A 22,745-nucleotide genomic window follows, 5' to 3' on the forward strand; every position below is an offset into this window, starting at 1 on the left:
TTCACCCCAGGGAGGCTCCATCCTTTGGGCTAATTCTCTCCCAGAAGGTAAAACTCGGCTTGTTTTGGTCCTGCTGGAGGCTGAACTCGGCGTGTTGCAGCAGGATGAGCTCAGCCAGCCCATCCCGTTATCCCACCCCGTTATCCCACCCCCAGCAGGGGCAGGACTCGCCCTGATCCCTGCGGGAAAAGTCCCGAGGCAGCTCAACACGGGAACAACCGGCCCCGGGTAAGAGCAGCATCCTCGGATCCGGGGGCTGGAAAGGGAAGGAATTAGCTGCAAAAGCAGGTGAAAATTCAAGGGTTTGGAGCGAACCCGAGCTGGAGGTTGGGATGGGGAGAGGAGCCCCGGGATGCTGCAGCGCTGGGGGTTATTACCCTGAGTAAAACTAGAGAAGGGGGAAATAGGAAAGGGAAAATCTCATGTGGGGATGTTTTTAGGGTGGGATTTGCTGCCCAAATCCCATGTGGGGGTTTGTTTTTGTGGTGTTTCCAGCAGTGCTTCAGCTGCCAGCACCTGGAAAGGAGGAGGAGGAGTTTTCTCCGTGCTTTTTTAAAATAACCCCCAGAACTAGAGGAGCAAAGCAGGAAAACGAGGCAAATTAACCAAAGCTGATTTTAATTTTTAGAAGCGTGGGGTTTAGAAGTGGCGAGGAGGATCAGGTCTGGCACCTTCCAGCGGGGACAGAATCGCTGACACAGGGATGCCACGGCCGGGGCTGGTGGCCAGGGGGGGCTCTGCTTGTCAAAAAAGCTTTTGTCAAAGCCTTTTTTTTTTTTTCAGGGATGATTTTGGGCCCTCGATGGCTCAGCAGGTTGGGCACAATGAGTCTGTTTGCTCAGCCGGGTGGGGGACGGGGCAGCATCTCCTCCTGGGCTTCCCATGGGGCTGGGGGCACTGGGGGGATTGGGGGGCACTGGGGGGATTGGGGGGCACTGGGGGGATTGGGGGCACTGGGGAGACTGGGGGGATTGGGGGACACTGGGGGGCACTGGGGGGCATTGGGGACACTGGGGGGATTGGGGGGCACTGGGGGCACTGGGGGGATTGGGGGGCACTGGGGACACTGGGGGGCACTGGGGGCACTGGGGGGCACTGGGGGGCACTGGGGACACTGGGGGCACTGGGGACACTGGGGGGCGCTGAGGGGATTGGGGGGGCACTGGGGGCACTGGGGGCATTGGGGGGATTGGGGAGTTTGTTCTCCCCACGGTGCTCACCCTCCCCGCTGGTTAAAAGCATAGAATGAAGTAAAAAATGGACAATAAATCACAGAATCCTGGGATAGAGAGGGTTGGGAGGGACATTAAAGATCATCCAGGTCCCGCTGTGGGCAGGGACAACTCCCACTGGAATGTGTTGGCTACAATACATACATATTATATCAATATGGTATATAAAAATAGGTGTAAATGCATAAAAATATAATTAATTAGCACAATACTTATTAATATAACAATATATAACACACATTATTATTGTTGTTATTATTATTACTGTTACTATTATTATATCTCAATGTTCTCTATTAGAAATTATTGGTTATTGATCACGTATTGTTTTATATTCTATATTATACACAGTGACCTGACAATAAATGAATATATAAACCAGTAATGAAATAGAGATAATGTACAGAGATAAATAGAGATAATACATAGAGATAAATAGAGATAATACATAGAGATAATACACAAATAGAGATAATATGTAGAGATAAATAGAGATAATACATATAAATAAATAGAGATAATATATGAATAGAGATAATATATAAATAGAGATAATATAGAGAGATAAATAGAGATAATATAGAGAGATAAATAGAGATAATATATAGAAATAAATAGAGATAATATATAAATAGAGATAATATATAGAGATAAAAGGTGCTGAGGCGACCTTGGTGCTAATGTCACCAAGTTTAGGGGTTCGATCTCTGTGTGTGCCACTCACAGAATCACAGAGTCAGAATGAACCAGGTCGGGAAGGACATTTGAGGTCTCCAAGCCCAACCTGTGACCGAACACCTCCCATCACCCAAATCATCGATCGATCCCCGCGGGTCCCTTTCCAGCTCACAGGTAAGTCAGGGAGGAAAAACAGAAAATTAAACCATCCAAAGCCGCACAAATCGGTAACTCGGGGAGGAAAAACACAAAAACGGTATCTCGGGGAGGAAAAAACACAATTAAACCATTAAAGCAGCACAAAACTGGGTGAGGAAAAACACCAAATTGAGCCATAGAAAGCCGCACAGATCGGTAACTCGGGGAGAAAAAACACAAATGGGTAACTCAGGGGAGGAAAAACACCAAATTGAACCATCAAAAGCCGCACCAATCGGTAACTCAGGGAGAAAAAACACAAAATTGAACCATCTCAAGCCGCCCCAATCGGTACCTCGGGGAGAAAAAACACAAATGGGTAACTCAGGGGAGGAAAAACACCAAATTAAACCATAGCAAGCCTCACAAATCTGTAATTCGGGGAGAAAAAACACCAAATTAAACCGTTGAAAGCCCCACAAATGGGTAACTCAGGGAGAAAAAAAACCCAAATTAAACCACCGCAAGCCACCCCACTCGATACCCCGGGGAGAAAAAACACGAATGGGTAACTCAGGGAAGGAAAAACCCAAATTACACCATGACAAGCCGCCCCAATCGGTAACTCAGGGGAGGAAAAAACCCCAAATTGAACCATCTCAAGCCGCCCCAATCGGTAACTCAGGGAGAAAAAAACCCCAAATTAAACCATGACAAGCCACCCCACTCAGTCCCCGGGGCGGAAAACCCCCAAATGAAGCCCTGACCATCTCCATCCCTCTCTCCCCACATGTCACCCCCGTTCCCCGCAGGAGGGGCGCCATGCGGACCCCGGCCCACGCCCGCTGCTGGGCGATGCTGCTGCTGCTGGCTCTGCTCAGCGACACCTCCTGCGGCCGCCGCGGGAGCGCCGGGAGGAGCGGCGGGCCCGGGGGGCTCCGGGGCGGTTTCCGAGCCTTGTCCCGCTCCGGCAGCTCCCCGGGGAGAGGCTCCAAAGTGGCCGGAGCCATCGCCGCGGGAGCCGCCGCTGGTTATGGCATGGGGCTCTTGGGTCGTCCCCGAACGTCGCGCTTGGGTCACGGCATCCCGGCGGCCAGACAGCCTCTCCCCGCAGGGGGATTCCACGGAGGGCCTTGGCCCGAGCTGGGGGGGAAAAGGGGAGCCCCCAGCAGAGCTCCTGAGCAGAGGAGAGGTGGGATGGGGCTGGCTTTGCTCCTGGCATCGGCCGTCTGCCTGCTGAGCAGCGGGATGCAGCGCTGATACAGCATCCCCGAGAGGACGGCGCTTTGGGCGGCTCGGAGAGGCTCCGTGCAGCGGTCAGAGGAGCCGGGAGCTCGGCGTGGTGCTCACCCCGTGCATCGTGCGGAGCTGTGCCCCAGGAGGAGCATCCCCGGGGGAAAGGAGCCCGCAGCCCCGGAGCGCTGCTGTAGCGCAGAACGCTCCTCTCCCCGCAGCACAGCGCTGGGACTCGTGGGGTTGGGAAAAGGGAGCTCTCTGCCTCGCAATAAAGTTTGGCCTTGAGATATCGTCTGGTTTTCACCAAATCTGTCGTGTTCAGCACCGGGAGCCACGCAGGAATTCTCTAAGAGGAGCTGCCTGGCTTCTACTTGGTCCTCTGTGGCTTTGAGATGCTCCTCGATATCCCAATTTTTAGCGTTCCCTGCCCAAAACACAGCCAGCAGTTGGAGTGACCCTCTCCCAGGTGCCTTGTGTTTGTCAGAGAGGAGGCAGATCCTGCCTGCAAGAGATGAAAAGGAGCAGTGAGGGGTGTTTTGTCCTCCAGCAGCAGCGCTTTCTTCTCTAATCCCTGTCCTGGGGGATCAGACCTTGCCGAAATTTAGGTTTTAGCAACAGCAGCTCAGCCATTGCTGTGAGAACAGAAAATAAAGTGGCAACAAGTGGAAAATTATGAGCCAGGGGCTCCTCGGCCTGTGTAATCCCCATCCTCCAGCAGGTGAGCGCTCACTGAGGGGCTTCAGAGGCTGGATGTTTGTGAGTGGGTCATCTCTCCTGGGAAATAGGGGTTTTGGGGATATGAATGCCCTTAAAATCTCACTGGGAGGGGAACTGGGTTGGGCCTCACCTCTAAGGAGCGCTGAAAGAAGCCCCAGGTAACAGATATTTATTGGGGGGGCAGCTATTTTACTTTATTTTTTATTGAAATCCTTTAACGATTTTACACGAGTCATTTGGCTCCTGAGGGATTCAGTAACATTTTTGGAGCAGGAGCTTTGGGCAGCGGCTCCGGGGGGATTCTGGCCCTGGGCCCCGCTCAGGTGAGACCGCACCTGCAGAGCGGGGGGAGCCACGCCCCTGGCCACGCCCCCGGCCACGCCCCCGGGAGGGCTCGAGCCACGCCCCTTTCCGAACGCTCCGCCTCTGGCCAATCAGATCGCTCGGGCACGTTCTGGACACGCCCCCTCCGTGAGGTCACAATGTGGAACGTGCCTTGCTCCGCCCCTCCGGCTGATTCTCGACGCCCATTGGCTGTCGCCAAGGGCAGCGGGGCGGGGCCAGGGGCTGAAGCGGCCGTGAGCGGCGGCGGCGGAACGGAGCGGGCGGAGAGCCACGGAGCTGCGAGCGGCTGGGCCGGGCTCCTCCGGCTGCGCCTGCCCCTGCCTCTCCTCATCTCCGCCCTGCCCCTGCTCATCTCCGCCCTGCCCCTGCCCTGCCCTCATCTCCGCGCTTCCAGTTCCCTCTCCTCATCTCCTCCCTTCCCCTTCCCTCCTCTCCCTGCCTCTCCCCTCTCCTCCCTTCACTTCCCCTTCCCTCATCTCCTCCCTTCCCCTCCCCTTCCCTCATCTTCGCCCTTCCCTTTCCCTCTCCTCTCCTTTCCTTCTCCCCTCCCTCCTCTCCCTTCCTCTCCCCTCTCCTTCCCTCCCATCCCTTTCCCTCTCCCTTCTACTCCCGTCCCCTCCACTCTCCCCACCTCCCTTTCCCTCCCCGCCCATTCTCTCCCCTCCCTTCTCCTTCCCTCTCTTACCCTCCCATCCCATTCCCTCCCCTCCGTTCCCCTCCCCTCCCCTCCTTTCCATTCTCCTCCCTTTCCCCTCTACCCTCCCCTCTCCTACCCTCCACTCCCTCCTTTTTACCTCCCCTCCTTTTCCCTCTTTTTCGTTCCCCTCTCTTATCTTCCCATCCCCTCCCCTCCTTTCCCCCCTTCCCTTCCCCTTCCCTCTCCTCTCTGCTTTGCTTCGCTCTGTGCAGCTCCTGTCCTGTTCTGTCTTATTCTGTCCTGTTCTGTCCACTCCTGTTTTCTCCTGTCCTTTCTTCTCCTCTCCTGTCATCTCCTGTCCTGTCCTCTTCCGTCTTGTCTCCTGTGCTCTCTCCTCTTCCATCTCCTCTTCCATCTCCTCTTCCATCTCCTCTTCCATCTCCTCTTCCATCTCCTCTTCCATCTCCTCTTCCATCTCCTCTTCCATCTCCTCTTCCATCTCCTCTTCCATCTCCTCTTCCATCTCCTCTTCCATCTCCTCTTCCATCTCCTCTTCCATCTCCTCTCTCCTGTTTTCTCCTGCTCTCTCCTCTCCGCTTTGCTCTGCTTTGCGCAGCTCCTGTCCTGTTCTGTCCTCTCCTCTTTTCTCCATGCAGCTGCACTCCTCTCCTGTCCTGTTCTCTCCTCTCCTCTCCTGTCCTCTCCTTTCTCCTCTCCTGTACTCTCCTGTCCTGTGCTCTCCTCTCCTCTCTCAGCTCTGCTCCTCTCCAATCCTCTCTGCTTCGCTCCTTTCCTCTCCTCTCTTGTGTCCTCTCTGGTCGCTCCTCTTCGCTGAGCTCCTCTCTGCTCTGCGCAGCTCTGGGCACCTGCACTGCTCCTGTCCTGTCCTGTCCTGTCCTCTCCGTGCAGCTGCGCTCCTGTCCTGTCCTTTCCTCTTCTCTTCGCTCTGCTTCTCTCTGCTCTGTGCAGCTTCTCCCAGCCCCTGTCCTCCCCTTCCCTTTCCCCTTCCCCTTTCCCTTTGCCCTGCCCCTTCCCCCTTCCCCTTTTCTTCCTTCCCCTTTTCCCCCTTTCCTTCTCCCATATTTTTTTCTCCTTCTCCTCTAATTGGCCCCTTTCTCCTTTTTCCCTTCCCTTTCCTTTTCCCCTTTCCCTTTCTCCCTTTTCCTCTTTCCCCCTTTCTCCCTTTCTCCTTTCCCCCTTCCCTTCTCCTCCCTTCCCCTGCTCTCCCACCCTCCCTCCCCTTCCATCCCACTCCCCTGCACTCCTCCTTTCCCCTCCAATGCCCTTGTTCTCCTGTCCCCTCAGCTCCCCTCCCGTTCCCCTCCTCTCCACTTCTCGCTGCCCCTCTCAGCCCCTTTTCCTCCTCTCCCCTTCCCGGCCCTTCCCTCTCTCCTCTCCCTTTCTCTCGGCGCTTTCCGCCCGCCACCAGCGGCCGCAGCGCCTCGGCCCCAGCGAGCCCAGCTCCAGCCCAGCCCAGGTGAGCACCCCCATGAAGGGGGGAGCTGGGCCGTGACCTGAGCCCCTCATTCCCACAGAAAACCTTGGCACAGCCAAACGATAAGGACCGGGGTGCGGAGACCCCGGCAGAAACTCCGCTCCACACACAGCGACCGCCTCCAGCCCGGCCTCAAGGTGAGCAGGAGAGGAGAGAGCCCCCGGGCCCCGTGCTGAGGGGAGGAGGGTGGCCGTGGCCTGACCCGTGTCCCCTTGTCCCCACAGGAGCCTTGATCCTAGCCGAAGAGCTGCAGCCAAGGGTGCGGAGGCCCCAGCAGGGAAACTCCGCTCCACACCGTCCACCCTTCCCCTAGCCCAAGGTGAGCGGGGACAGAACCCACCGGCCCCATCGCTGTGCGGGAGGAGGATGGACACGAGCCGATCCCCTCATTCCCACAGGAAAACGTGTTCCCGGGCGAGGAGCAGCAGCGAGGGCTGCGGAGAGCCCAGCGCAGCCTCGGCTCCACAGAGCCCAGCCTCAGCCCGCGGTGAGGTGTCAGTGCCCTGGGGCAAGAACGTGTCTCCTTAGCGCAGCGTCTTATCAAAGAGCTCCCTGCATTGGAAATAAAGCTGCTGCTTTCTGCCGCCTCCTGCCTGGAGTCGAGCGTCTTTATTCCGTGTGCTCTTGTGACATCCCCCAGCGGTCCCGGGCTGAGGAGCGGGGGATTGTTCTCTGGGTCTCCGTCGTTCCATAACCGCCGGGGATCTTCGCCCCGGTGTTCTGGGGGTTCCCGGGCGCACCGGGAGGGGTCTCGGGGGGTCCCGGTGCCGTTCTCTGGGTGCCCGGGCGCACCGGGAGGTGTCTCCGGGGGTCCCGGTGCCGTTCTCTGGGTGCCCGGGCGCACCGGGAGGGGTCTCGGGGGGTCCCGGTGCCGTTCTCTGGGTGCCCGGGCGCACCGGGAGGGGTCTCGGGGGGTCCCGGTGCCGTTCTCTGGGTGCCCGGGCGCACCGGAAGTGCTCTCTGAGGGCCGCTCGAAGGCCCAAGGCGGGGCCACGCCCCCTGAGCCCGATTGGGCCGCCCCGTTCCCGGAGCTCTCGCGAGATTTGGCGGCGCGGGCCGGGCCCGCCAGGGGGCGCCCTCAGCGCGGTCCGTTCCCTCAGCGATTATACACCGCAAGACTGCGATTATAAAACATTATAACCTGAGAGTGACCGCGGCCAAGTTAAAACATAAAAGAAACACGGTGAGATTGTTTCTTTGGTGTAATTGATATCCCCTGCGCAGCTTTGGCAATGGGCAGCGTGTGGGCGGGTGAGAGGCTGGACATGAGGCCGGACATGAGGCCAAAGGGGCCCTGGGCTGACCAGGGACAAGGGATGGAGGGACACGACTCAGGGAATGGCTTCCCACTGGAAAAGTGAAGATTTAGATGGGATTTTGGGAAGGAATTCCTGGCTGGGAGGGTGGGGAGGAGCTGGAATGGAATTCCCAGAGAAGCTGGGTCCCTGGCAGTGCCCAAGGCCAGGTTGGACAGGGCTTGGAGCAGCCTGGGACAGTGGAAGGTGTCCCAACCATGACAGGGGAGGAACTGGGTGGGATTTAAGGTCCTTCCAGCCCAAAGCACTCCAGGATTCCATGATTTCGTGTCCAGGATTCCATGACTAAGCAGGGCTTGGGCTAGGCTTGACGCCACCGAAACAGCAAATATAAAAACTCCTTTTATTTGACAGAAACCGGAATTAAGACAGCAATTAGAAAACACTTGTTGGATTGCAGCAATACCATCGGCGGGAGGAGAGGAGATGAACTGGGACTGTGGGGTTCGGGCCAAATTTGGTGCTGGAAGGGAACAAAGGCTCCCTGAGGCTGGGGAGGGGGGACGGGGAGGGCAGAAAATGCCACTTGTGTTGGGTGACACCGCGGGGCCAGGAGGAGCTGGCACACGAATGAGGCTGCCGGGCACCTTGGCTTCATCTGTTTTAATTTGTACCAGACGTGGAACACTTAGAAAAAGGCTCAGGCACGGCCAAATCCCGGGGCATGCACCGTGACAGGTTTACAAAAAAACATCCACGTTATCACAAAGTACGGGGCACCTCAAAGCCCTGCTTTTCCGGTGGCTATCCTCAAAAGGTTTATTTTCCTCTCTAATTATATGTATTTTTTTAATATATAATATATATATATTCACTTAGCTTACATCAATGCAAAAAAACCCCAAAAAACCCAGAAAAAAACATCTTGATTAGGACAGTGTTATTCAGTGCCTTGCGAAAAAAAAATAGAAATATACACAAGAGATATTAAATCGAGCTCGGTTTGACAAGAGCAGCTCCACAGATGTTACAGCTCATCCCCAGCCCAGCATCAACACGAGAAGCAAGAATTTCACCCACTGCTTCCACAGGGCACAGGAATTACTCACAAATGTGACTTTTTTTTTAAGCATCTCCCTTCCCAGGCCTATTTTCCCCGACGCTGTTTGCTGTACCGGCGTGGTTTGGCTGATTTCAGTCTCTTCCTACCTGCTTGACCCACCCTGAGAATACTTTCTGCTGCATTTTAACATCCTTTAGGTCCAGGTGCTGAAGTATGAACACGACTTGTCACCTAGAGCAACCAAAACAGCTTTTTCTCGGGCTGTAACCCCATTTTGGGGGTGTTTGGGGCATGCAGCACCACTTTCTGCCTCTAATGACTGACTGGTGTTTCAGCCTCACTGCGTTGGGGAGGAAAAATTTGACTTTATTTTGGTGTGTTGCTGCAGGGTTTTTTTTTTTGCAGCATGCAGGATGTGGAGCGGCGGCTCCTTCTGTACACGGGGGAAAGGGGTTTATTTTAGGATTAAACGGTTCAAATTGCAACCTGGCAGCTCGAAAACCCCAAGGCTGCCCCTCCGAGATCCCCAGCGGGACCGAGGGGTGAGATAAAACCCTGCCCGTTACCAAAGAGGATTTTTGGGAACACTCTGGCAGGGGGTGCCAAGGAGAGCTCCCCTCTGCCTGGTCCCTCTCAGGGCGGCCCCGAGGAGGAGGAGGAGGTGAAGGCCGCGGTTTTGCGGCTCCGGCGCCGTCCCGGGGACGCGTTTGGGGCAGAAAAGGAAAACTTCCATCCCGTTGCCTTGGAGGCGCGCCCCAGGGGCTCCTCACCAAAAACAGCCGCAAGCAAAAACGGGAGAGGGGAACCCCACCCAGGGGGGACACGGGTGACACCTGGAAGCCGCGGGGCGCCCTAGTGCAGGGCGAAGAGGACGAGGAGCAGCAGGGCGGCCAGCGAGGCGTCGGCCGGGCGCGGCCGCACGCCCGACGCCAGGCGGTACTCCTGGTACTGCTGGATGCACATCTCCCGGATCACCTTGGTCACCACGCGCGTCTCCAGCTCCGCCTCCGTCTGGTTGGCGGCGCCGCCGGCCTCCGAGGCGTTCCTCCTGGCGGCGGGGCCGATGTTGTGCTCGGTGACGGTGATGTTGAAGCAGTCGGCCACGAAGACGTCCTGCGGCACGGGCCCGCGGTAGTCGCGGTAGTAGACCTGGTTGGGGTAACGCGCGGCGTTCTCGTTCCACCAGCGGTACTCGTCGGGGCTGTCGAAGCGGTAGTGCATCCCCGACATCACCCTGCCCATGGCGTAGCCCCCCAGGCCCCCCACCACGGCGCCCGCCGCCGCCGCCCCCGCCACGTGCTTGAAGTTGGTCTTGGGCTTGGGCGCCTTCCACGGCTTCTGGTGGTAAGTTCCTCCGCTGGACGGGTTGTAGCCCTGGCCCCAGCCCGGGTAGCCGGGGTTGTGGGGGTAGCCGGGGTTGTGGGGGTAGCCCGGGTTATGGGGGTAGCTCGGGTTGTGGGGGTAACCCGGGTTTTGGGGGTAGCTGGGCTGCCGCGGGTAGCTGGGCTGGCGGTGGCTGCCCGTGCCCCAGCCGCCCCCGGGTTTGCCTTTGCCCTTCTTGCAGGAGGCCAGCTCGGTGCAGAGGCCGAGGAGCAGCAGCAGGAGCAGGCAGCAGGTGCTGAGGAGCCTGGCCATGGCTGTGGGGACAAGGAGAAGGTCAGGGCACGGCCAAAACCCCCGCGGTCAACCCTCCCTCACCGGTGGGGCACGTCAAACATGGTGGGTCCCCTAAATCCAGCTGCAGAATGAACAATAAATGGGTGTTTATCCCTCCCACAAACCCGTTATTTATATATAAATGTGAATATATTTATATTTGGATTTAAATGTAAATATATTTATATTTGTCTTTAAATATAAATATATATAAATATATATGTTTATATACTATTTCTATATAATAAATATATATATATATATATATAAATATATAAAATTTATCTATATATAAAGATCTATAATAGATATAAATTATGTATTTCTGTTTATTTTATATAAATTTATGTATAAATTTCTACATGAATGTACAATATTTTATATGTATATATGTGTATATATATCTATTTTTATATATGCATGTATTCACATACATATGTGTGGCTTTGTGTGTGTGTATGTATTCTTAATATATGTATTTTTATAAGTATATATATATTTCAATATATATATATATTTCAATATATATCCAATTTATGTATATTTTTATATATATTTCGATATATATATCCCCCAACAGGACCCCTGCTGGCAATGGCACCTTTAAGTGGTGAAAGAAAAGCTTTTGGGAGAAGATGCTTCGCCTGATTTTGAGGTAAAACGTCGCTTATCAAACCTGCCCTGCCCTTCTGAGGGCAGAAATGAGATTCCTGCTGTGAATGGACCCAGCCCAAGCCCAAAGCTTTTGGCCACTCGGTGCTGCACCGAGGGCAACGCCCAGCCTGGCCCCGGGGGGTTTCTTTGCTCAAATCCATCGTGTTTTGCCCAAATTCCTGATCATGGGCTCCGGGCCTTTATCTGAAACCCGGCATTTCTGGAATTCACTGTTTGCCAACATCCATTGAGTCAGCGTTTGCTGCTGGCATCCCGGGCATCTCCCACACTGGCAAGGCAGAAATTCCCCCCTGAGGAGCCATTTCCCTCCTGGTCTGCAAAATCCAGCCGGGACAATCCACAAAACCTGCAAACCCTTTGGAATGACCTATGGAAAACCACCTCCCAATCTACAAAACCTCTCCGGATTGCCACCCTGCCCCGAGGCTGAGCTGGTGCTCCTTGGGTGCTCAAGAAAATGAAAAACAGAGGAGGAAAAGGAAAAATCTATCTTAAATTGGGCCGTTTTTAAAATAGATTTTTGGAGCTATCACTCCCCGCCCTGAGTTCCGAGGAGGGTAAATTAAACAAAAACCAGGTTGAAGAGGGGTTCTGGCCAAGCACTGCGATGGTTTTATTGAAGAAATCTCAGGGTTTGAGGCTGATTCAAGGCTGGCAGCTCTGCCCTGCTCCTCGAATTGTTTTTAGAGCTCTGATAAACAGGTAAAGGCCAAATCAGCCCTTGCCTGCTGGGGAGGTGTGGGTGGGCATTCCACAGCACCCCTGGGTGCGCCTTCAGGCTCGTGCGACAGCGAGAAGCAATTCAGTTAAATCTTAAATTTATTTTGGTTTTTTTTCAGCGATTAATGGAGCAGCTTCCTACAGAGTCACCCCAGGAATAATCTTAACCCAGGCAGGAGATGTTGAGTTTCCTGAGACAGCCAAAAGTGACCAAGCCAGCCTCTGTTTAAACCAGATTTTTTTTCTGTTGCCACCTAGACGTGGCTTTGTGGTCCACAAAAAAAGCAAATTAATCTCTTTGGGTTCATGAATGATGCTTTTTTCTCCCCCCTGCCGTGCCAAAAATCTGGTTTTACGTCTGGAAATGTTCGAATTGAAGCCCTCCAGGCAAGCTCAGTGCTTTGGTTGGGCTCGTTAGCAAGACCCCAACCAAAACAAGGAGAGATGCACAAACCCCGTCCCTGGTGACGGGCAGGAATTCCAGGCTTGGGATGGATTGCTCGCTCATGGAAAAAAAAAAAATATCTGGGTGCGAGAGCTCTGCCTCCCTCACCCTGCAGCACCCACCCGCTGGGGGCAGGGATGAGATCAGGGGGGTTAAAAATAGCCGAAAGGCAGGGGAAAAACAACCAGAGCTCCTTGGGTGCTCGGGGAAAGGAAAAACGGGAGGAGGAAAAGGCAAGGAAAAAAATCGGCCGGGTTTAAAATGTATTTTTGGAGAAGCCGCTCTCCCCGCTGTGAGTTCTAAGGGGGAAAAAAAAAAAATATCCAGGGCCTGGTTGAAGAAAGGTTCTGGCAAAGCACTGCGATGGTTTTACTGAAGAAATCGCAGGGTTTGAGGCTGATTCAAGAATCTCGGAGCGCTGCAGCGCTGCCCTGCTCCTCTAATTGCCTTTGGAGCTGATAAACAAGGCACGGGCGCTAATTAGCGAGCGAGGAGCTGTGCTCCAAATAAATGAGCGCCCTGTCACAAATCCCGGAGGTTGGGCAAGAGCTGCTTCCTGGGAAGCCGGGATTTTCCCCCAGATAAATCCCAGATTTCCCTCGGAAAAAAAGAAAAAAACAACCCAGGAGCTGGGACCTCTCTGCTTGGAAATGCTATTTATGGCCTGACCATGACATTAATTTTAAATTATACATCGAGTGACTTCACTTCGGGGGTTTATTTTTTTTTTTTTTTTTGGGTCCTGATGCTTTTTAAATCTTCCTCCCCCCAGGTTCGCCCCTGCCGGGAGGATGCTGCAGAGGAGAGGAAGGAATAAGGAATTCAGGAGGTGATTTCTGGAGGGACTCAGCGCTCTCTCGGCGGAAAATGGAGGCTGCGAGGAGCAGCAATTACACGCTCGGCGTTGGCAGAGGAGGAAGTCTCGGTTAGGAAGGGAAAACCTCAACACCCGGGTGCCAAAATACCCCTGGAAATCCCCTGGAGAAGGAGCAGAGGGAGGTGGGGAAGGTGGAGATGGGAAGATGCTCGGGGCGATGGGGCAGTCCGGACCCTCCCGGCGATGCTGGGGTGAAAATTCCGGGGCTGGAGCTCGGAGAATTCGAAATAAAATCAGAATTCCCCTGAAAAAAAAACCCACCACGTCACCCCGGGTTTAGAAATCTCGCCCCTTTTTGTCTTTGGTTTTGGGGAGGGAAAAGGCAGAGCGCTGGGAGAAGAAATTCCCCACCAGCTCCGGAGCTGGGTAAACAAGGAGCAGGAGCAGAACCGGGGCTCCGGCTCTTAAGGAGACGCTGGAAATGTCAAATTTTCGGCGGCCACGGGCAGGGAAAGAGGCACCCCGTAACCCTCGGGGTTCAAACCCCCCTCGCCTCCCGATTTATCCCTCCCCAATCCAGTTTTTTCCCCCGGCACTCACCCGCTGGAAGCGCTGCTGCCGCTGTCCCCGAGGTGATTGAGCTCCGGAGCTCGGCGCAGGAATAAATAGCGAGAGGGAGGAGCCCTGGGCTCAGCCGCATCCTCAGCCTCTCCTTCCCCGGAGAAAACCGCCGCCAGCGCCCCGCAAACCTCGGCTTCTCCCCAAATCATCCCCCCGAGGCACCGGGAGCCAAAGGAGCTGGGAATTACCGCGCTTCCATCCAAGAATTATCAGGGTTTGATGGAAGAATTATCCGGGTTTGATAGAAGAATTATCAGGGTTTGATAGAAGAATTATCAGGGTTGGCATGAAGCATTATCTGGGTTGGCATGAAGAATTATCAGGGTTTGATGGAAGAATTATCAGGGTTTGATGGAAGAATTATCAGGGTTTGATAGAAGAATTATCCGGGTTTGATGGAAGAATTATCAGGGTTTGATGGAAGAATTATCAGGGTTGGCATGAAGCATTATCAGGGTTGGCATGAAGCATTATCTGGGTTGGCATGAAGAATTATCAGGGTTTGATAGAAGAATTATCAGGGTTTCATGGAAGAATTATCTGGGTTGGCATGAAGAATTATCAGGGTTTGATGGAAGAATTATCAGGGTTTGATGGAAGAATCATCAGGGTTTGATCAAAGGATTATCAGGGTTTGAGGCTGGTTATAAAACCTCGGGATATTGCAGCAGTTGGAATTTTTTACACTAGAGGAAATAACCAGGGCTCAGGGCTGATTTAAACCAAAAAATAATCTTAGGAAGCCACAGGCACCCGGATGGTTTTATTGAAGAATCCCTCGGGGTTGAAGGCCGATTCAGAAATCTTGGAATGTCACAGCTGTTGGATTTTATTACCCATGAAATGTCAGGGTGTGTTGTGAGGAGGGATGTCGGGAAATCAAAACATTTTGTTGAAGAAATGTTGGTGAGATCATCAGGATTTGGGCATCTTGGACAACTGCAGTGCTTTCTTGGATGGTTTATTGAAGAGATGTTGGTGGGATCACCAGAAATTTGGGGGCTGGTTCAGAAGTCTTGGAATATGGCAGCATTTGGATTTTTATACTGAAGAAATATCAGGGCTTGGGGGCTGATTGAAAAATCCTTTGAAATCACAGCACCTGGATGGGGTTGGGTTTTTTTTGGACAAATATCAGGGTTTGAGGCTGATCTGTAAATCCTGGAATACTGCAGCATTTGGGGTTTATACTGGGGTTTATAATCTTTATACCAAGGCTTGGGGCTGGGTGGGGAAATCTTGGAAAATTGCAGGATCTCGGTGGTTTATTGAAGAAATACTGGGCAGAGTGAGGAGATTTGGAGCTGTTTCGGGAATCTTGGAAAATCACAGTGCGTGGGGTTTTTTTAATTGAAGAAATCTCAGGGTTTGGGATGAGTTGGTCGAGGCTCTGGGAGAGGATAAGATGCTTTCAGCAGCTGCTGACTGCAGCTCCAAATCCATTATCCCGTGGGGACAGAGCTGCTCCCAGGGCTGATGGAGAGGAAATAAATCCTGCTCTGTGGGAAAAAAGATGGATTTGTCTTTCTAGTCTGCCTCCCTTCAGGGGAGCAGAACTCACTCCTGCAATCCCACTTTATGTCAAGGAATCCTGATCCCTAATGGGAGGAAATGCCACAGAAAACGATTTTAAAATTCCATGGGATGGCAAAATGGGGTGGGTTTTTTTTTGAGGGTAAGGATAGATGACTGGAATATACAGACACCTAAAGGCCAGAGTGGCTGAGTTTCCCAACTTTCAGGGGTTTCCAGAGCAGCTGTGGCTGCCCCTGGATCCCTGGCAGTGCCCAAGGCCAGGCTGGATGAGGCTTGGAGCAGCCTGGGAGGTGTCCCTGCCATGGCAGGGGTGGCACTGGGTGAGTTTTAAAGTCCCTTCCAACCTAAATTCCAAGATTTTATGATTTTTACATGGCCAAAACCCTCCTGAGGCTGCCCAAAACAGCTGGAGCAGGAATGACCCAGCCTGAAGCACAGAGCACATCGGGATGGAAAAGGGATTTTGCCCTGGTGCTTCCACAGCCTTGTGATCCATCTGGCTGGGTTATGCTCAGATAAATAAAAGTGGTTTCTCTCTGGCAGGGAAATGGGAAAACACGGATATTAATCCAGGGAGGAGAAAATGGACCAGGCAGGATTGAGGTCTGTGGGAGCTCTGCCCTACAGGGGAATTTGTTCTGTGTGTGGACGATGCCTCTGCCTGCCTGGTTTGGGTTTAACTATTCATCCAAAGGTTATCCAAACTCCTCCCCAGGAAAGGAGAGAAACCAGGAATGAGCTGCTTGGGATTAATTAACCCTGCACATCAATCTGAAAACCAGGGCTTTGCTGTAATCATTTATTCCAGGAGAATAACAACAACAGCAAATTATTTATGTGGAAAGAGCATTGGCTGTAAACTCTGCTCGAGCCAAAACTGAAGAAACCAAAACCATTTTTTCCTCTGGAAAGAGAATTTCTGTTCGCAGAAACAGAGACATTTTGTCAGATCCCAGCTGCAGCATCAAACAGAAGCAGCCTATGGATTATGAATGAATTTTTAATTTATTGTGGAAGTCATCAGGGCTGAAACCTCCCCGACCAACACATCCACGGCAGCTTTTTAATGGTTTTTTAGCCTCCCGGGGTAAAACTTCTCTCAGCCTCGAGCCAGCAGCTGCATCGATCTCCTCTGGAGGTTTGGCCCTTCTTCATCCACGGTGGAAGTAACACAGCAGGTCCTGTGCCAGCTCAGAAATCATTAATGGGGTGAGGTTTTCTCATCCCCAGCAGAGAAAGGCTGGCTTTGCTTTAGTGCTGAACTGGGGAGGGAGGAAGGTTCAGCCCCTTCATGGCCTCTCATCGATTTTTATCTGGGCTTTTATTGCCTTCATTCATTGGAAATGCTTTTATTCAGCCAGCTCTGGCTTTGCAAAGGCAGCCAGGTGGTTTTTAGGGATGCATTTGGGGTAATTTAGGGGGTGAAGTCCCCACCCTGCCCTCACTCCCTGCAGCTGGCAAAAAAAAAAAAAAAAAAATCTGAACTCGAGTTCAAATTCCACCGAGTTCATCCAGAAACCTCTTGAAAAATAATCAGGAATAATTGTGCTCAGAGGGTTCATGAGATGTGTTTTGCAGAGCTTGGCTAATTCTCTGGTGGAATTCTCACCAGGGAATTTTCCCCTTGAAGTAAAACTCTTGGGTTTTCCTTGGGAAGTTTCTCCAGATTCTCTCTCTGGATCTTTTTTTTCAAATTTTTATTTTTAGTAATTTTTTTCTTGATATTATTTTTATATTTTAAGGTTATTTTCCCCTTGGGAAGGTGATAGTTGGCTTCTGCCTGGATGAGAAAAAATCCAATCTGGGGACACCAAGGGGTGGTGGAAAAATCCCTTCCCAGCCAGAAGGAAAGATGCCACTCAGGATTTTTCCCATTTTTAAAATTTTGCACTTTTTTTTCATGATGAGGCCTTTGTTGCTCACTTGGGCTGTGCAGAGAGCAGAGGACTCTCCTTGCAGAGGAAAAAGAAGTCACTTTTAGCCCAGTTTTTGTGGCAGAAGGGCTTCTCCATGCCCTACATAGGAACCTGCACATCATCATTCTGTGTTCAACTGCAGGATTTCATGGATGGGATTTCTCCTTTGCTCCTGACACCTGGCAGTTTTTCTGTATGAAAAAAAAAAAAATGGATAAAAGGACTAAAAAATAACCAGCATAAAAGATGTTCAGGGCCGGGTTGGATGGAAGGAGTGGAAGTCATGACGAGATTTAAGGTCCTGCCCACCCAAACCATTCCGTGATTCTGTGCCATTTAAATTTTTTGCCTTTTCTGTGAGGGAAAAAAACAGGCCAGGAGGTGGAAATGGGAGGAGCAGGACTTTAATTCCATGCTCCTCCAGGGAGTCATCCTTACGTAACCCACAGTGGGGAGGAGAAGTCCCAGAGAAACGTGCCAGGAGAGGAAAAATACCACAGAGGGAGGAAAAAACCCACCCGGCCAAACTTTCCATCCAGCACCTCCTGCTGCTTCCAGAGGGGTTTTCTCCTTGTCTCTGTGGAGGAGCTGAGGAGTTCATGGTCAAAAATAAATCAATTTATGGCCCTTCCCTGTGGATCTGCTGCCCTGGGTGATGTCAGTGTGGAGCAGAGGTGACTCACGGGCTCCAGGATCCTGCTGGAATCTTCCTGCTGCTCTGGGAGGTTCCCTGGCTGGATCAGGGAAGGTGGATTTGGGGCAGAAAACAGGGAATCAGGGAAAGTTTCTCCTCCTCGTGCTCCTGGAGATCCTCCAGATTAATTGAATATTCATTTCTCTTCCGCAGGAGTGGCCACTGGGATGGGAAATTTTGGGGGCTGCACTCACCCTCCTGAGCTTTGCCTTAACAAGGCTCCAAATGTTCATCCTTTGGGGTTAAAATGTTCATCCTTTGGGGTTAAAAATGTTCATCTTTTGGGGTTAAAATGTTCATCTTTTGGGGTTAAAAATGTTCATCCTTTGGGGTTAAAATGTTCATCTTTTGGGGTTAAAATGTTCATCTTTTGGGGTTAAAATGTTCCTCCTTTGGGGTTAAAAATGTTCATCTTTTGAGGGTGTAAATGTTCATCCATAGAAATCTTTATCCATGGGTTTAGAAATCTTTATTCATTGTGGTTATAAATGTCCATCTATAGAGTTAGAAATGTTCATCCATAGGGTTAGGAATTTTTATCCATGTGTTTAGAAATCTTTATTCATTGCAGTTATAAATGTCCATCCATGGAGTTATAAGTCTTTTTTTTTTCCCTTGAGTTATAAATTTTTATCCATTGGGGTCAAAAATGTTTTTCCACAGGATTAAAAATGCTCACCCACGAGGTTATAAATGTTTATCCATAGGGCCAGAAATCTTTATCCCTTGGGGTTAAAATGTTCAGCCATGGGGGTTAAAACTGTTTATCCACTGGGTTATAAACCTTTTTCCATTGGGCTTAGAACATTTCTCAGATGGGGTTAACAATGGTTATTAATTGGGGTTTAAAATGTGCCTTCACAGAGTTATAAATATTCATCCATGGGGTTATTATTTCCTCAATATTAATCAATTAATTCATTTTTTTTTCCTCAATTGGGTTAGAAACCTTTATCCTTGGGGTTATAAATGTCCCTGGAGCTGCTCCAATCTGCTTAGGGGTGTGCTAACCCTGCTCCTTGCTGCTATTCCAGGGCCCCAGGTAAGCTCCTTAAATCTCCAGATCACCTACAGGGGCCACAACTCCCCAAAAAAGGCCTTTGGCCTCTCCCTGGCATCACCAGGGTGCTGGCAGGTAAAAGAAGAGCTTCTAGAAAGAGAAAATAATTTTTTAATTTTAAATTATTTCAATTATTTAAAAGATTAAAAAACTTTTTATTGTAATTTACATAATATACATTTATATATATATATACACACATTTATTTTATTATTATTTAAATAAAATATTCTCGTATATAAAATATATAAATTTTAAATTATAGTTTAAATAATATACATTTATATATTTATATATAAAATATATACGTTTATTTTTTATTCTTATTTAAATAATATATCTTTAGATTTTTAATTTTAAATTATTTAAACTACTTTATAAAAAATAGTTTAGATTTTTTTTTTTTAATAAAAACTGGTAGCAAAAGTGCTTCGAAGTGGGGAAAAAAGATAAATAAGTGGGTTGTGTGTTTGAGGCTCTCTCTGGATTAATTGATGGGAGATGGGAGAAGTGTTTTTGCTGCCTGCTCCAGTTTCTTCCCAGCACTGGAGTTAAAAATAACCTCTGCCAGAGCCTCGGGAGCAGGACAGCAACAATTCCCTGCTGTCCTGGGAAAAGCCTGCCCAGAAAGGGCTCCTTGTGCCCTCCGCAGCCGAGAAATCTCCTCTTTTTTCCTGCTCAAACAAAAGCCTGAGACACGCCGTTCCTTGCCGAAGCTCCAGGAACAAACCCTTTTCCCAGAAATCCTGGGGAATTCCCATCAACCCTCCGGAATTCCATTACCACTGGCTCCTTGGCAGGAAAAAAAAAATCCCCTTTTTTTTTTTTTTTTTCCATTTCAGAGCAGGGTTAGTCACACATGACTCACCGAGAGGTTTTCCTTTCCTTTTCCTTCTCTTCTCTCCCGTTTATTTTTTAACTGGCCATCACCCCTGCCTCAGCGGTGACATCAGGTGGGTGACATCAGGTGACAGCACTGAGTCACCTCCTCCAAAATAACCCCGGATCCCGCCCGGGGAATCGCTCCAAGCCCGGCAAAATTTAAATTTTGGGGCAAGGAGAACGTTCTTTATGGGTTCCTGGCTGGGTTAGGCAGGAAAAAAATCGGGTTTTTTCCCACTGGGAAAAGGGGTTTTGGGTGAGCTGGAGCCCAGGGAAATGCAGATAATGACTTGGGTATAATTAAAAAAAATAATAATAATAAGTCAAGCAATAGACTGAACCAAAGGCCGGGTTTGAGATGGAGAAATAATTTTTAAAATATAATTAAAAATTAACTTTCAAATATTTTTTTTTAATCATGGTGGTTTTTTTTTTCTTTGGTTTTGGTCCAGATCTTTGCCTTGTTTATTCACCTGAGAACTCAAGCAGTTGTGGCATCAATAATATGAGGAGTTTTCATGTTAAAACCAGAAGGGAGACAGCAGCAAAACCTCTGGGATTTGGTTTCTCACGGAGCTGAGTTTGGGAGCCTGGGTTAAGGAGTCAATAAGGAACCAATCCTCCAAAAAACACACAAAAAAAGGGGAAGTTTGGTACAATTCCATCAACTCCTCAGCTGAGATCGAGTGAAATCCAGCTGGGAATTGGGATCTCTTCCCTCCCTCGCTCATTGCTGGAGCTCTGCTGAGGAAACAGCTTTAAAAGGAACATTTGAGGGATGGAGGGGGATGAAATTCTGAACAACTCTCCACGGCAGCCTTTTGTGTCTCGGGGTCCTGAGCTGTTTTTAGGGGGTGATAAGGGAAAAACAGATGGGAGAGGTCACGGATCCTTTTTGTGGAGAAGAAAAGAAGGTTGGAGTTGGAAGGAAAATGGGGAGAAAAATCAAGGGAAGTGCAATAAGAATGGGAGAATGCAGTGCCTGCTATAATTGCAGGAATAAGCTGATTCTGTCAAAAGTGGCCAGACGTTTCCTGCATTTCTCCTCAGTTCCAGGAATAGAGAAGAACCATTTGTGCCCTGAAATAGGAGTTGGTGGGGAGCAGCAGCTGGGCTGAGCTGAGCTCCCAGCCCCGGTGGGGAGAGCTGAGAGAGCTGCAGCCCTCTGAATTATTGATTATTGATGGATTATTTCTGAATTACAGACACTTCCCGGGGGCAGCACCAGGGAGGTGAGGTGTCCCAGGGGCTGAACTCCAAGGGGGAATTTCAAAATAGAAGTGGTTTAATCAACCCCAGTTAATTAAATCCTTAGAAGGCAAAGAGCACAGACCCAGATAAACTGAGACACAAAAAACCAAAAACCCAACCCCTCTGACAGGAGACACGCTGAGTCATGAAAAAATACATTTAGGAGCTGGGAATTTGGGTCTTTATCAATACAAGTAATGAAAAAGAGACATGAGGTGCCTTTGTGAGGGTGGGACTGGAGGTTAATCATAAATCCTGGTTTTGTATTATCCAGCTCATCCTCACTTTTCATTTTTTCCCCCGGTGAACCAAGTGCCCTCCAGTTGATTCAGGACAATTTTCTGGATTATTCAGGGATGATTTATCATTAACTCCAAGATCCTCACGTTTTTAATCCCTCCACATTCCAGGCAAGGAATGGGGATATTCATGGATCTGTAACATTTATTTGGGGGTGAATTCCTTCACCCTTCATTATTTATCCATTATTTAGAGTGGCCCAGCTACCAGAAATAACCTCAGGAAGATAATCCAGCTGAATTAATCTCATTTGTTTGCAAACCCACTGGATTTGATGACCTCAAAGGTCTTTTCCAGCCTAAACAACTCCAGGTTTGTTTCTGTGACTTCTTTAATCAGTGGATGGACTCAGTAAATATTATTGTTCTCTATAATTTAACATTTAAAGTCGGTAATCCCTTTGCTCTCCTGCCCCACCGAGTGGGTATTACAGTATTTAAAATATAAAAAATAATTTATAAAAAAACAAGGCAATCCTCTCCTTTTTAATTATCCCAGAATTTTGTGACTTTAGGCCTTCAAAATATGTCCAGCTGGGAGCATTTTATTTTCTAGCTGACCCCCAGGGAAGAACATCACTTTTCCACAGCCCCCTCTGAAGCCCAAATCCTCCATTTTCACGCTGGTTTTTTGATGCCACCAGGTGGTTTCCAGATGGCCTCAGGACATCCCTGGGGACGGGGGCTCCTGCAGAAAAACCCTTCAGGATTTCCACTCCCTAAATCCCTTTGGAAAAAGCTTTCCCAACGCCGACCTCTGCAGGCTGAGAGACTGCTGAAAAACCCAGCTGGCTCCAGGCAGCAACAACCTAAATAATGCATAAACCAGGTGGTTTTACTACTGCTGGCTGTGGGTAGGAAAAGCCTTTTAATATTCCATTAAAACGGGGGCATTTCTCTCTCAGCTGGCAAACAGAGAGAGCTTTTTGGGGAGGGAAATCCTCATCGGGTGGATCTGCACATTCCTGTATGGGTTTAGGGAGTAATTTGCTGGTTGGACAAAGCAGGGGCTGAAGGATCTGGGTGAAAAGCAGGAACTTCACACACACACAAAACAAAAAATCCCAAACTGGGAGACAAAGCCTGGCCTGGGCTTCCTTTAGGTGGATCAAGATGATTTTTTAATGTCCCTCCCAATCCAAACCATTCCATGGTTGTAGCCTGAGTGAACCCCCTCTTTGCCTGCAGTTTCAGCCCAGAGCCCCCAGCTCTAATTAAGCTTAATTAAGCTCTAATGAACAGCACTTTGAGGCCAGGAGGGGCCCCCACGCCTGCAGTGGGAGAGGTGTGCTGGTTATTGGGAGGATGAGGATGAGAGTCCCATTGGGAACTGCCAGGGGATTGGGATGTTCATGTTCTCATCCCCAGAGTCCCCT

The 22,745-nt window shown here is 50.3% G+C and overlaps 2 protein-coding genes and 1 long non-coding RNA gene across 3 annotated transcripts; 2 read left to right on the forward strand and 1 right to left on the reverse strand.

The window, feature by feature from the left end:
- Positions 1 to 2,870: 2,870 nt before the first annotated feature.
- LOC136372492 (shadow of prion protein-like) lies at positions 2,871 to 3,308 on the forward strand. Its single transcript, XM_066337087.1, has one exon. It carries the CDS (start codon positions 2,871 to 2,873, stop codon positions 3,306 to 3,308), a length of 438 nt encoding a protein of 145 aa, XP_066193184.1.
- A 3,408-nt stretch (positions 3,309 to 6,716) lies between these two features.
- On the forward strand, positions 6,717 to 7,064 carry LOC136372430 (uncharacterized). Its single transcript, XR_010745481.1, has 2 exons — positions 6,717 to 6,797; positions 6,877 to 7,064. It is a non-coding gene; the product is annotated as an uncharacterized lncRNA (long non-coding RNA).
- A 1,318-nt stretch (positions 7,065 to 8,382) lies between these two features.
- On the reverse strand, positions 8,383 to 10,511 carry PRNP (prion protein (Kanno blood group)). Its single transcript, XM_066337030.1, has one exon. It carries the CDS (start codon positions 10,430 to 10,432, stop codon positions 9,650 to 9,652), a length of 783 nt encoding a protein of 260 aa, XP_066193127.1. The 5' UTR covers positions 10,433 to 10,511; the 3' UTR covers positions 8,383 to 9,649.
- Between the last annotated feature and the right edge of the window lie 12,234 nt (positions 10,512 to 22,745).

Source organism: Sylvia atricapilla, chromosome 28 (genome assembly GCF_009819655.1).
Source record: "Sylvia atricapilla isolate bSylAtr1 chromosome 28, bSylAtr1.pri, whole genome shotgun sequence".
In the NCBI taxonomy this organism is placed as follows: Eukaryota; Metazoa; Chordata; class Aves; order Passeriformes; family Sylviidae; genus Sylvia; species Sylvia atricapilla.